This window comes from Molossus molossus, unplaced genomic scaffold (assembly GCF_014108415.1).
Source record: "Molossus molossus isolate mMolMol1 unplaced genomic scaffold, mMolMol1.p scaffold_m16_p_17, whole genome shotgun sequence".
Classification (NCBI taxonomy): Eukaryota; Metazoa; Chordata; class Mammalia; order Chiroptera; family Molossidae; genus Molossus; species Molossus molossus.
Window position 1 is genome coordinate 3067114 of NW_023425352.1, and position 15194 is coordinate 3082307.

Here is a 15194-nt window from a genome sequence, read left to right on the forward strand (position 1 = left end):
AGGAATTGAACTGGCAATCTTTCCGTGCACAGGACAGCGCTCAGCCATCTGAGTCCCTCTGGTTGGGCCCCTTAATGTTTTTTTTTTTTTTTCCTCACCCGAGGATATTTTTTTCCTTTATTTTCAGATTGAGTGGGAGGGAGGGACACACATGCACGCACCCCCCCCCCCCCCGATTGCTTTCTGCAAGACCTAGACCAGGGCTGGGGACTGAACCGCAACCGAGGTACAAGGTACGGGCCCTTGGCTGGAATCGAACCCATGACTCTTTGGTCCTCAGGCTGACGCTCTACGGCTGAGCCAAACCGGCCAGGGCTGTTACCATGTTTTTATTAGCTCTTTTAATTGGAACAGTATAAAGTCTTTCTTTTTCATGATGTTTTTGAAGAATATAGGACTAATTATTTTGTAGAAAGTCTCGTAATATAGTATGTGTGATGTTTTCTCATGATTAGAGTTACAGTATGCACTTTTGGGCAAGAATACACAGAAGTGATGTGTTCTTAGTACAACATATCAAGGTGTGATTACTGGTGTGGTTAACTTGGATTGTTTGGTTAAGATGTCTACTAGATCTTGTATCATTACCATTTGTTGTTGAGGAGGGACACTTGGAGGCTATTTAAGTGTTCTGTTAATATTCTAACTTTTGCCCACTGGTTTTAACATCCAGCGGAGATTTGTTTCTGAATCTGTTGTGAAGATTGACAAATGGTGATTTTCTAATCCACTTATTCTTTTTTTCCCCATTTATTAGATGGATTTCTGCTGTAAAGAAAAGTTTTCTCTTTCTGTTTGTGTGTTTATTCACATGTGTGTAGATGTGGAGTTTTATCTTATTCAGTGATTTAAAATTCTTAACTGTTACTTAGGAAAAAGTTTTTTTCTTTATTAATTTTTAGAGAGAGAGAAAGGGAGAGGGAGAGAGATAGAAACATTGATGAGAGAGAACATTAATTGGCCGCCTCCTGCATGCCCCTCATTGGGGATCAGACCCACAACCTCGGCATGTGCCCTAATAGGGAATCAAACTGGTAACCTCTTGGTGCATGGGTCAGTGCTCAACCACTGAGCCACACCAGCTGGGTTGCAGAGCAATTTTTAATTTTTTTTTTATCCTTATCCGAGGACTTTTTTGGTTCAGATAGAGTGGAAGAGAGAGAAAGAGAGAGAAACATCGACGTGAAAGGGACACATGGAGTGGCTGCCACCTGCACGACCAATCAGGGCCGGGAACAAACTGCAGCTGAGGTATGCGCCCTTAGTAGGAACCGAACCCGGGTCTCTCTGGACCACAGGCTGACGCTCTAACTGCTGAGCCAAACTGGCCAGGGCACAATTTTTAATTTTAATCAGTCCAGCTAATCAATTATTTCTTTCATGGTTGTGCCTTTGTTGTTTTATTTAAAAAAACATGGGTTGCCTGGCCAGTTTGGCTCAGTGAATTGAGCAGTCTCATGTACTGAGAGGTCCTGGTTTGATTCCCAGTCAGGGCACCTGTCTGGGTTGCAGGTACAATCCTGGGTTGGGAGGGCGTACAGGAGGCAGCTGATTGGTGTTTCTCTCTCACATCAATGTTTCTCTCTCTCTCCCTTCCTTTCTCTCTAAAAAAATCAATAGAAACATATTTAAAATAAAATAAGGCATTGGTCATTTAGATTTTCTTTCTAGGAATTTTATAGTTCTTCATTTTACATTAGACCTGTGCTAGAGTTTTGGTTAATTTGTGTGAGGGTATGAGGTCTGTGTCTAGACTCATTTTCTTTTTGCATGTGGATGTCCACTTCAGCACCATTATTATTATTATTATTATTATTATTATTATTATTTTTGCAAGAAGACTATTTTTTCTCCATTGTGTTGCTTTTACTGCTTTTAAAGATCAGTTGACTAAATATGTGTATAGTCAACTGACACATATATGTCTATTTCTGGGCTCTCAGTTCTATTCCATTGACCTGTTTGTTCTTTTACTGCTATCGCAGCCTTGATTACTGTAGCTTTATATTAAGTCTTGAGGTCAGGGAAGCCAGTCCTCTGTTTTTTTCTTCAGTACTTACTCTCTGTTGGCTATTCTGAGTCTTATGTTTCTCTATGCAGACTTTAGAATTTGTTTGATGATTTGTGGATTTTGATTGAGATTGCATTGGATTCTTGATCAATTTGGGAAGAACTGAGATTTTGACAATATTGTCTTCCTATCCATGAACATGGAATATCTCTCTATATAGTTTTTTTGATGTTTTTTATTAGAGTTTTCTAGTTTTCCTTAAATATATTTTGTACATATTATCAAGTTAGTTCTAAATATTTAAAATTTGGGGGGTACTAATATAAATAGTAATATATTTTTAATTTCAAATTCTGTTGCTGGTATTAGGAAGGTAATTAACTTTTGTATATTAACCTTGTATTCTTTAACCTTGATGTACTCGCCTATTTATTTAAAAAAATTTTCTTTTTTTTTGTATTGATTTTAGAGAGAGAGGAAAGGAGAAGGAGAGAGAGGTAGAAACATCAATGAGAGTGAACATCGATTGGCCACCTCCTGCATGGTCCCCACTGGGGATTTGACCCACAACCTGGGCATGTGCCCTGACTGGGAATCAAACTGGTGACCTCATGGTGCTGGGTCGACATTCAACCATTGAGCCACACTGGCCGGGCTGTAATTACCTATTCGCTCTAATGTTTTATAGCATTAACTAGAATTTCCAGTTTGATGTTGAAAAGGAATAGTGAGAGGAGACATCTTTGCTCTTAGAAGGAAAGTTTGTAACCATTAAGTATGATGTTAGGTGTACTGTGTGTGTGTGTGTGTGTGTGTGTGCTCTTTAACAAGTTGAGGAAGTTTCCCTGTATTTCTAGTTTGCTGAGTTTTTTTTAAGTTGTTTTCATTTTAATTTGTAAATTCTTTTATTTATTTATGTATTTATGTATTTATTTATTTATTTTTCTGAGGATATTTTTCCATTCATCTTCAGACAGAGTGTGAAGGAGAGAGAGAAACATCGATGCTAGAGAGACACATTGACTGGCTGCCTCTGGCATGAATCTGACCAGGGCCAGGGACTGAATTGCAACTGAGGCATGTGCCCTTGACCAGAATCGAACCCATGGCTCTTTGGTCTGCAGGCCGATGCTCCAACAGCTGAGCCAAACCAGCCAGGGCTTGCTGAGAGTTTAATCAGTGTTGAATTTTGTCAAATGCCTTTTCTGCATGTGTTTTGTCTCCTGCAGTGCTCTAAGCTGGTAGTTAGGATTAGAAGCTTGATCATAGTCATTGTTTTTTATAAATATATATTTCTTTAATCCTCATCCAAGGATATTTTTCCATTTATCTTCAGATACAGAGAGAGAGAGAGAAACGTTGATGTGAGAGGGAAGGCAGCTATGCTCACCACTATACTACCAACGCTGATGTGAGAGGGACATATCAACTGCTTGCCTTCCGCATGACCCCTGCCAGGGCTGGGACTGAACCGCAACCAAGGTACATGCCCTTGGCAAGAATTGAACCTGTAGCTCTTTGTTCCGAAGTCCGAAGCTCCAACCACTAAACCAAACCTAGGGCGATCGCTAGGGCGATCAAATTTGGTTTTTAGAACTATTATTATTATTTGGCACAAATAACTCATAGCTTGTATGGTGTTTAGATGTATGGTAGCTTTATTTTTATTAATTTATTTTTGTTACAAATGGTTTTTTTTTTCCTCCCATTGACACCCTCGTCCCAATTCTGCCCACCACCCCCAACATAGTTGTCTATGTCCATTGGTTACACATACATCACATACATGCATATAAGTTCTGTGGTCTAACTCCCCCCCCCCCCCCCAAGGTTTGTCAGTCTCTACTGACAAACATCCATGTCTCTGGGTCCATTCTGTTCATCAGTTTGTTTTGTTCATTATATTCCACAAATAAGTGAGATCATGTGATATTTGTCTTTCTCTGCTTGGCTTATGTTACTTAGCATAATATTCTCCAGGTCCCTCCATGTCATCTCAGATTATAAGAGATCCATTGTGTATATGTACCATAGCTTTTTATCCACTCATCTATTGATGGACACTTGGCCTGTTTCTAGATCTTAGCAATTATAAATAGTGCTGCTCTGAACATAAGGGTACATATATTTCTTTCTGATGGGTGTTTCAGGGGTAGCTTTACTTTAAAAATAGGTTTTTGATACTGCTTAGATCTACTAAATGGTTATTAACTCAATATTAGTATATATTTTAAAACAACTTTAAAAAAGTTTTGTTGTTGATTTTTAGAGAGGAAGTGAGAGAGAGAGAGAAAGAAACATTGATCGATCTGTATGTGCCTCTTGTATGTGCCCTGATGGGGATCAAACCCACAACCGAGGTATGTGCCCTGATTAGGAATTGAACCTGAGACCTTTTGGTGTGTGGGACAACACTCTAATCAACAGAGCCACTCGGCCAGGGTGCATTCCTTTTTTTTTTTTTTACAGATGAGAAAATTCAGGCTGTAAGAGAAAATGATTTGCTTGCTCTCTCACAGTCATGCATTCTTTGCTTTCCTTGAAAACGGCCGTCTGTAGGTACTGTAATTCATACACGTGTCATTTGGTGAGTCTTTCCCTTTTTTAAATGGAATGAAAATGGAAGGCTCTTTTTATTTTAATTGACATACTGTAATTTCTTCAGTTATCTGTGCTAGTGAATTAGTTTAAGAGAAGTCAGGCTGCCCTGGCTGGTTTGGCTCAGCGGTTAGAGCGTCGGCCTGCGGTCCGGAGAAGTCAGGCTGACTTTTATTAATATTTTCAGTGATTGCCTCCAAAATGAAAAATATTTAAGGTATTGTATAGTCTAAAACCGTGGTGAATAGTTCAAGTTTTCTTTTTTCGGTCAAGTTTAGATGCTAAATATAGTATGTTGTTTTAATGTCCTGCTTTACTTGCTCAATTTAATAGAGGTTTTGCAGTAGTTCGCAATCTAGATGTACTTTGTGAAGTACATCTGTGCGATTTTTTTTCCTTTATTGATTTTAGAGAGAGAGGAAGGGAGAGGGAGAGATAGAAACATTGATGAGAGAACATCGATTGGCCGCCTCCTGCATGCCCCCCACTGGGGATCGGGCCCACAACCTGGGCATGTACCCTGACCAGGAATGGAACCGGCGACCTCTTGGTGCATGGGTCAAACGCTCAACCACTGAGCCACACCGGCCGGGTATCTGTGCAATTTTAAAAATCTAAAATTTGAGTGAAATGCGTGGTAACAAGTTTATTTTTTTAAGTTTCTTTTCTTTTGTATCAGAACTCACTGGTTACCTAAAAGTTACAAGTTTCTATCTATCCTGTATCACACAGATAACATCCATAGTGTTTGGTAAAAAGATGGCTTTTAGTTGGGCTAGGTACAGTAATGAATCTTGGTTTCTAAGAATACTTTATTAATTGGGACTAATCTGTTCAATGTGAACAGAGAATGGGTAGGATAATGAAACAAATCAAATTCTGAGTGAGGTAGCATGTTCATGGTTCTTACAAAAGTTTTATTATTATCTATTTATTTTTAATCCTCACCTGAGAATATTTTTCTGTTTATCTTGAGATAGACTGGGAGGGAGGGGGAGAGAGAAACATCGACACTGCAGAGCCACACTGACTGGTGGCCTCCTGTACAGCCCTGACCAGGGGGTCAGCTGCAGCCGGGGACGAACTGCCACTGAGGTAGGTGCCCGTGGCCAGAATCGACCTGAACCTCGTTGGTTCTCGGGCTGATGCTCTACCGCTGAGCCAAACCAGCTCGGGCAGTTTTATTAGTTTTTAAATGCTGAGTTGATACATAGTCTTGGAGATAATCACTGCAATTCCATTTATATTTAAGAAAACTATAGTTGCCCTGGCCAGTTTGACTTAGCGATTAGAGCTTTGGTCCAAGGACCAAAGAGTCTCGGGTTTGATTCCTTGATTCTGGTCAAAGACATGTACCTCTGTTGCAGTTCGATCCCCAGCCCTAGTTGGGGTCGTGCAGGAGACAACCAATTGACATGTCTCTCTCGCATCAATGTTTCTCTCTCTCTCTCTCCCGCTCCCTCTCCCTTTCCCCTGTTCTCCCTCTCTTCCTCTGTCCCATTCTATCCGAAAATCAATGTAAAATATCCTCAGGTGAGGATTAAAAACGAAAAAGAAAACTGTAGTCATTCATCTAATTAGATTGTAGGTGCTCTGGGCACAAGGCAATATTTTATCTAGTTTTATCTTTGATAACTTGTTATAAATTGTTACATAAAATTAGTTTTGTTTGGGATTATAATTTGGGGTGTGTGAGTGACCTGTGGTGTCTGAAACTGTAAAGAAACCATGCTAAAATAGGTTCAACAGGAGCTCGAGATGTGTATGTGTGTATGTATGTACGTACATACGTACGTACGTGTTCCTCCTTCCTTTATACTTACTATCTGGGGACTGAAGAAGTTGAGGGAGTTGATGTAGAGGAAGTGGGCAAAATTACAGATAGAGCCCTAGTATGTAAAGATGTAGGATTCCTTTTGAAATGACTAGAATGTTGTTTCCTGTCATTTCACAACACTAAATTAATTTTGTGTCTGTAGGTCTTACAATCAATGGATTGCTAATTGTGTCATGGTTTAAAAGACAAACCATTAGAATTGTAACTTTTTTTTTTTTAATCCTCACCCGAGGACACTTTTTCCATTTTTTGTTTAGGTAGAGTGGGAGGGAGAGAGAGGAACAGAGAGAGAGAGAGAGAGAGAGAGAGAAACATCGATGTGAAAGGGACACATCGAGTGGCTGCCACCCGCATGACCGACCAGGGCCGGGGACAAACTGCAACCGATGTACTTGCCCTTAGCGGAAACCGAACCCTGGTCTCTCTGGACCGACGCTCTAACTGCTGAGCCAAACCAGCCAGGGCTAGAATTGTAACTTTTATTAAAGTTTTTTAAAAACCACAATGTTGCCCACAATGTTGACATATTACAATGTAAACTTTATATTCTTTATATTTTTATTCAAGGTCACATGACAAGTGACCTTGGTCTTTGTTGTTTTAACTAACTTTACATTGTCTGTGTAACTTGTCCATAGATTCCTGGGAAGGGGCTTAGCAAATCTGTTTAGTTCAAATCCACTCATTAGGTACACTAACAGGTGACAGTGACCTCTGTATAGAAGGAAGATCACGTTTTTTAGATCTCATTTTTTTTTCTTTATTGATTTGAGAGAGGGAGAGAGCTAGCAACATCTGTGAAAGAGAACATTGATCAGCCGCCTCCTGCGTGCCCCCCACTAGGTATTTGGCCCACAACCTGGGTGGGCATGTGCCCTGACTGGGCATTGAACTGGGGACCTCTTGGTACATGGGTCGATGCTCAACCACTGAGCCCCACCGGCTGGGCTCATTCTTGATTATATACACATAATTTCACACAGAGTTAGTACTTTCAGAGGGTTTGACAATTGTAAAAGCTTTTGTACTTGCACTCTTGACATTACAGGACTTACATAGTTAACCACGTTGTGAGTGCGGCTGGGCACCTAGTTGGTGGCAGGCACTTTCTGCTGAGGTCTTGCCATAGGAGAGCCCCTCATCCTCTAGAATTTGTTTTGTTTTCCTGAGATTGCCCAAAGCTTCAGTCTTCGTTCTTTAAGTACTCAATGTGGTGTCTTCAGTGGAGATTACTAAACATGGGGCTGGCTCACATTCCACGCTACTTGAACTGCTGAGCCAGCCCCCCCACCCCCCGCAAAGATTTTTATTGATTACTAGAGAGGAACATTGAGTGAGAGTGAAACATCAGTCTGCTGCCTCTTGCACACACACACCCCACCCCCGACCCCCCGGGATTGAGCCTGCAACCCCGGGCAAGTGCCCTGACCAGGAATCAACTTGAAACCCTTTGGTGCACAGGATGACGCCCAACCAGCTGAGCCATACCGGCCAGGGCTGAGCCAAAGTGTTTGAAAGCTTGGCTACGTGATTGAAAATTGAGGGGAGGGAATGATACAGGGAAAACACACAGTGTTCAAAACTCAGCTTGTTCTGAGGAAGTACAGAAGTGTGGTTGCTTGGGTTTCCAGTGACTTGAAAAAAGTTTCAAGAGAGAGATGAGACTTGGACCGAGGCTTACAGGATGGGTGGGATTCACCAGAAGTTGTACTTGTTTTTCTCAGGTAGTGCCTTCTTGAGTCTGGGGTATGAGTGTTCTGATTGGGCGTGAGTGTGTGTGTGTGTGTCTGTGTAGTTCAGAGTTTATGCCGTTGCTGAAGAGCTTCAGAAAGAGCGCCTTGTTATTAGGAGAATTATTCTGATAACATGACCTGGATGGATTTGGAAAGCGAAGGAGCTTAGAAGGCTATTATAGGAGTTCTGACCTGTCCCGAGACGGTTCATGGCAGCTGGAGTGCGAAGAAAACTGATAGGATAGAGACCGCTGGAGAGAACCTGCGGGAGAAGGCAGAATGCAGGATGATTTTGAGTTTGTGCTGAGTGCGGGGTATTGATGGTGTCTGTCCTTAATGGAAACTGGAGAAGTCAGGATAGGAGTTTGTTGTGAGAGGAAGATAAGAGGTTTAATGTAGGATGTGATAAGCCCTGAAATGAGGTCAGATTATAGATAGAAGGTTCACCATATCACAAATCTTCAGAATCTTGCTCAAGACCAGTTATTTTTTGTTGACTTGTGAGGAAGACAGTGATGTAGAAACACTGAGGAGAAAAGAGGAAATTACTGGAATTGTTGGCTCAACACTTAAGTCATACTTTATATAAATGTCACAATTCACAATTAATTACCTTGTAACATTTTAACAGAACCCGAAAATTTAACATGTTTGGAATATCCTTTTAGTTTTTAGCTTCATTTTTATTCCCCTAAGATGCTTTTTGAGCATTTGTAAATCTCTACAGATTTATATTAATTAATACCTCAACAATTATAGTAATAAATATTTGTGTTACTTAATATATACTTATATTAACAAAGCTAATTTAGAACCTTAAGGACTGCTGCTAGTCCTTTCTTTGGGTAACTTGTCATCTGAAACTGGCAGCTGAGCTTCTCTCAGTTTGTTTTTTAAGGAGTTTGTACTTGAGGGTCATTTCACTTCTCCAGTTCTCTTTCATGGGGTGTTAGTAGGTGGTTGGGGGAATTTGTAGTATAGCTACAATTCTGAGGAACAACTTCAATATAGATATGTCTTCTACAATGTTTAGTAATGCTTCGCAAATAGGTCAAATTAATTCATTATTAAGCATGACAGTATAAAAGACGTCCAATTACTAGCCCCTCCCTTTTCCCCAGCCATTAATCTATATACCCATAATACTTGTGCTTTTATTACTATTTGAACTGGGAAAGATGTAATCAAAAGCAGTTAGGAATTTAGTATACTGGGAGATGGTTGATATCCTTGGGAACGTCGTTCAGCCTGTCTGCAGGTAGAGCTGGGTGTACAAATGGATCCATGGACTTAGCTTCACAGGATGGGAGCTACTGGTATTGCGTTTGAACCAAGGGATATATATTTAAGAGTAGCAGTTGTGTCTGGTTCCCCTTAAATATAAGGTCCAGATTATGCAGATTCTATTGTTGCTTTATTGTACCAATTAATTGAAGTACGATTCATTAGATAGAATTGGAAATCTGAATTAATGCAAAATCCGACTTGTAAATTAAATTTAAAGGACATATAACTATATAGCCTAACTTAAAGGGTATTTGGTAACTTTTTTTTTCAGTATGTAATACAAATAGCTGATTGCTATTAAAAGTTATTTTTTGGCCCTGGCTGGTTTGTCTCGGCAGTTAGAGCGTTGGCCTGCGGACAGAAGGGTCAAGGGTTCAATTCCTGGTCAAGGGCACATACCTGGGTCATTTGGGAGGCAACCAATCAAGTGTGTCTCTCTCACATTGATGTTTCTCCCTCCCTCTCTCCCTCCTTTCCACTCTTTAAAAATCATTGGAAAAGCCCTGGTCAATTTGGCTCAGCGGTTAGAGTGTCAGGCCATGGACCAGAGAGGCCCTGGTCTGGTTCCTGCTGCAGTTTGTCCCCAGCCCTGGTTGGGTCGTGTGGGTGACAATCACTTGATGTGTCTCTCTCACGTCTATGTTTCTCTCTTTCTCTCCCTCTCTCCCTCTTCTCTCCCTCAAGATAAATGCAAAAATTATCCTCGGGTGAGGATAAAAAAATCAATGGAAAAATATTCTTGGATGAGGATTAAAAAAATGATTTTTATGTCCTTTTAGGAACCTTTATCATCTGGAAGAAAACGTGTACTTACTAATGTTAATTTCATCTCAATAATGCAAAATCACATAGTTGAGCTGTTATCTCTACTCTTAACATTTCATTTACTGATGACCACTGGTATAAATGGCTCTCTCAGATAATCCTCTCCAGTGAATTTTAGCTTTCTGTTGTCAAAAAGCAATATTCCTACAAAGTCTAAATTATCCACAGAGTGGATACTGTACTGTATACATCATTATCTAATATAATGCCCTTATCTTAAAACTCTTGAAGTTGGTTTTGGTGTTGCTTAGTTATTTGGGTTTTTGGAAGGGATAGACCATTTATGAGGCATATGTGACAGTGATTCTTTATTTTTCATGCCACATTTTTTTTTGTTTTTGTCAGACCTGGACATTTAAATATGTTATGCTGGCACATTTGTACCATGAAGAATAGCTAAGTGTAGTGTAAGGTAAGCTGTTTAGTTGAGCCTACAAACATGTCAAAGTAAGATGTAATCCAAGCACACATGAATTTTTTTTTTTTTTATCCTCACCTAAGGACATTTTGCCATTTTTTGTTCAGATAGAGTGGGAGGGAGAGAGGAAGAGAGAGAGAGAGAAACATCGACGTGAAAGGGACACATTGAGTGGCTGCCACCTGTACAACCAACCAGGGCCTGGGACAAACTGCAACCGAGGTATGTGCCCTTAGCGGGAACTGAACCCAGGTCTCTCCGGACTGCAGGCCGACAAATGAATTTTTTAATGTGAATATTGTAAGTGAAATATTGAAATTACTTATAGTAGCCCTGGATATGTTTATTATGTCATTTGTTCTTGTGATAAGTTTCCACTTGCTCATTTTAATTTCCAATAGCATGAGCAAGTACTTTATTTTATTCCTGAGAAACTACCTCTAGTGAATATGAAAACTGCCATTAAACCTCAATTGTCCTTTCTAGGGATGCTTGTATGATTATCGTTCCCTGATCTTCAACACACTTGTCACATTGTATGTAATCAGTGTGTACAAACTAAATTTAAAAATCTAAAGGCCCTGGCCAGTTTGGCTTAGCGGTTAGAGCGTTGACCCACCGACCGGAGAGCCAGGTTTGGTTCCCGCTAAGGATGCGTACCTGGGTTGCTGTTTGTCCTCAGCCCCAGTTGGGGTTGTGTGGGTGGCGACCACTAGATGTGTGTCTCTCTTGCTTTGATGTTTCTCTCTTTCTTCCTCCCTCTTTCCCTCCTGCTGTATCTCAAGATAAATACAAGAAAAAATATCTAAAGGCAAATATAGATTAACTGGGTCAGGAAAAAATATAGTTGCTGAAAAAAAAAAAAAGACTTCAAAGGTAAATATAAGATAGATATCTATCTATATATATGTATTTTAAACTTGGTTTATACCAGCTTTCCCCCTTGAGTAATAACATGCAGTGCAGATAGGAATTGACTTAGCACTAACTTAATGTGCTTCTTAGTGCACATATGTTGAAGGTTTCATAGAAAAATGTTTTTCATTGTCTAATTCGACCAGCCCAATCAGCTACTTTCACTACTGTGTTAAATTAAAATTATAAATGTAGTTCATTATTAAAATAAATTAGTAGGTTTAAAATAGAGAAATGATGAAAAATAAAGCCTTTAAAAATATATTTGAATAAAGTGGCAGGCTTCAAGTGAAATTCAGTTTTGGTCTCCTTTACAGGAAGAGAGGTTTTCACAGTCAGGACCACTTACCACGTTTTGCAGGATCTCCTGAGGAAGGCAGAACCTGAGCCAGCACGAAGACTGAATCTTGTCTTTGGTCTGATTTATAAACCATACTTTTATTGTGATCATGTGCAAGGTGGAGGTCATAGCATGGAAACTAAAATCTTAGTAAGTGGTTTTTATTTTAGCTATTAAATAGTAGCCTTTTTTATAGTGAATTTGTCCTCTTAACAGTTCACACTACAAATGGAGTGAGGACTTGGCAAGAAGAGACACACATGCTTATAAAGTGAAAGAGTGAGCTTTCAGGCTCAGGAAAAATCCTGAGAAAGGGAGAGCTTCCTTACTCTGTCTAGGATCTCTTTTACTTTTCAGGTTAAAAATAGGTGGAAACGATAGTAATTTGGTTGAGAAGGGATTTAAGAAAACAGAAAGGCTAGCTTAGTAGCCATTGCCTAAATTCAAACCATTAAAAAACGTCATCGTTGCCCTAGCCAGTTTGGCTGAGAGGTTGGAGAGACAGCCCGCAGACCGAGTCCCGGGTTCTGTTTCTGCTGAGGGCACAATACTTTGGTTGCAGTTTGTCCCCAGCCTCAGTTAAGGTCATGTGGGTGGCAACCACTCGATGTCTCTCTCTCTCATCGATGTTTCTCTCTCTCTCTCCCTTTCTCCCTCCTGTTCTATCTGAAGATGAGTGCAAAATGTCCTCGGGTGAGGATAAAAGTCATTATTAAATTTGCCATCTAAGTTGCTTCATTTATAAATTAGTTGTCATTAAATAATGAAGTCTTCACTATAGTATAGTGTTAGTAAGCCCAGTGTAGAATCCTAGGGAACTTTTAGATAGTGAATGACTTTTTAATATGAATTTCAAGCATATTTTAAATATTGAATATTTTGAGTATGAATATTCACAATTTTATTGGAGTGATGAGATAGCAGCTATCTCAGTGACATTCCATCAGTTTCATTGTCCCGAGTATAGGTGATTGGCACTTTTTGTGTGTTTCAGACAGAACTAGATTGTGAGGATATATTGGCTATCAAGCAATTTTATCTCTATTTCAGTGTTACTTTGTTAATTGTAAGGATTAACTCCTCAACATCTTTCTTTTTTACCTGTGCTTATTAAGAGCATTGTATAATTAGTACTTTTAAGCTGCTTTTCTCCCTTAGCAAGAATGATAGAATTGACTTTGATCTTCTGAATTCTTTAGCAAACATTATGATGCTATACCTAGATAGCATCCTAACTAATCTATGCTTTTCATAATTTGAGAATGGTTATGTATTTAAGAGATTTGGTTTGTGTTCTTTTCCATCCCTTTGAGTCTCTTAACTGTTGGTTGCTTTTCTAAATTGATGGTGATGACTGGCTGAAATGAGACATTTTTATTAGCAGCTTCCCTATTTTAATCTCTTTCCCTCTTATAGCAGACCTCTTTATGTTCTGCTATCTCCTGTATTCTGAAATACAATTCCATTAAATCCCAAGAGATCTAAGATTTTTTTTTTAGGAGTTTATCTTCGGAGTCTATGGGAATCAAAATATAAAATGAGGATGGTTCAATATGAAATCTTACTTGTGTCTTTTGAAAAATTTATATTTCATAAGTGGAAGCATCCTTTTATTTTGGGGGCATATTTTCAGAGGTGGAATTATGTAGTTATTGCTTTAATAACTATGTCCTAATTATTTATAGCTTCCTGCTTGACATAACTCACTTCAAGAAGTGCACGATGTCAGAACGTGGAATTAAGTGGGCTTGTGAATATTGTACGTATGAAAACTGGCCGTCTGCAATCAAGTGTACTATGTGTCGTGCCCAAAGACCTAGTGGAACTATTATTACAGAAGATCCATTTAAAAGTGGTTCAAGTGATGTTGGTCGAGGTTGGGATCCTTCCAGCACCGAAGGAGGAAGTAGTCCTTTGATATGCCCAGACTCTAGCGCACGACCGAGGGTTAAGTCTTCGTACAGCATGGAAAATGCAAATAAATGGTCTTGCCACATGTGCACATATTTGAACTGGCCAAGAGCAATCAGATGTACCCAGTGCTTATCCCAGCGTAGGACCAGGAGTCCCACAGAGTCTCCTCAGTCCTCAGGATCTGGCTCAAGACCAGTAGCTTTTTCTGTTGATCCTTGTGAGGAATACAATGACAGAAATAAACTGAACACAAGGACCCAGCATTGGACTTGTTCTGTTTGCACATATGAAAACTGGGCCAAGGCTAAAAAATGTGTTGTTTGTGATCATCCCAGACCTAATAATATTGAAGCAATAGAGTTGGCCGAGACTGAAGAGGCTTCTTCAATAATAAATGAGCAAGACAGAGCCCGATGGAGGGGAAGCTGCAGCAGTAGCAATAGCCAAAGAAGATCGCCGCCTACTACGAAACGCGACTCCGAGATGAAGATGGATTTTCAGAGGATTGAATTGGCTGGTGCTGTTGGCAGCAAGGAGGAGCTTGAAGTGGACTTTAAAAAACTAAAGCAAATTAAAAACAGGATGAAAAAGACCGATTGGCTCTTCCTCAATGCTTGTGTTGGTAAGTTTCTGCATTTTATTGAATGGATGGGAAGATACTGAAAATGACATGAAAGATATAAGCAGGGTCAATAATACTTAGCACCCAGTTCTTTCAGCATGATAGTAGACTCTCAGTATGCATGCTTGAGAATCGGTTTGTGAGCTTGTTATAACTTTCTCCTAACTTGCCTGCATTTCATTGCATTTCTCCCATTACTAGGGAGAAAGACCTTTACGTTAAAATAAAGCTTTTTACATATCAGTAGTAAAATCCATACCTGGAGTTTAAAACTGCTACTTGATTTACTGTAACAAGATGTGACTGAGAAAAACCAACTGCTGCTTCAGGAACAGTTGTAAACAGTTTGAGCATTTTGTGATGATAGATAGAAACTTTAGTCAGCTGTTAAAAATATCACAGAACTGTATGACTCCAAGAAGTCGAACAAACATGATACTGACCTTGAGAATACTGATGTTAATTTAACATGAATGTCATGTAGTAAATACTAGCAAACCTTATGATTCCATAGGTCCACTTACCATTTGCGTGTTTTGTGGTTTTATTGCTTTTCTAAAGGAGTTCTGGATATTGGTCCCAGTAACTGGCTCAGAGCTGTTTGTTCATAGACACATCTTGTGAGTTAATTATTTGTGATGTAAATCACAAAAGCAGTTATTTGACTCTTCTATATTTTCTTTTTTAAATTAAT

General features: G+C 39.5%; 1 protein-coding gene across 5 annotated transcripts in view; it reads left to right on the plus strand.

Annotated features, from left to right (window-relative positions):
• The first annotated feature begins 3460 nt into the window (after window positions 1-3460).
• Window positions 3461-15194, plus strand: part of ZRANB1 (zinc finger RANBP2-type containing 1) — a 52652-nt gene continuing 40918 nt past the window's right edge. The window contains exons 1-3 of one of the 5 annotated variants that reach the window (XM_036265884.1): window positions 4504-4598; window positions 11942-12114; window positions 13650-14500. In XM_036265884.1, coding sequence (XP_036121777.1) covers window positions 12074-12114; window positions 13650-14500 — 892 coding nt within the window. In that variant the 5' untranslated portion in view covers window positions 4504-4598; window positions 11942-12073. Of the gene's footprint in view, window positions 3494-4503; window positions 4599-10680; window positions 10704-11923; window positions 12115-13649; window positions 14501-15194 lie in introns of those variants that run through there. The other 4 variants (XM_036265885.1, XM_036265886.1, XM_036265887.1 and 1 more) reach the window with 4 other exon arrangements.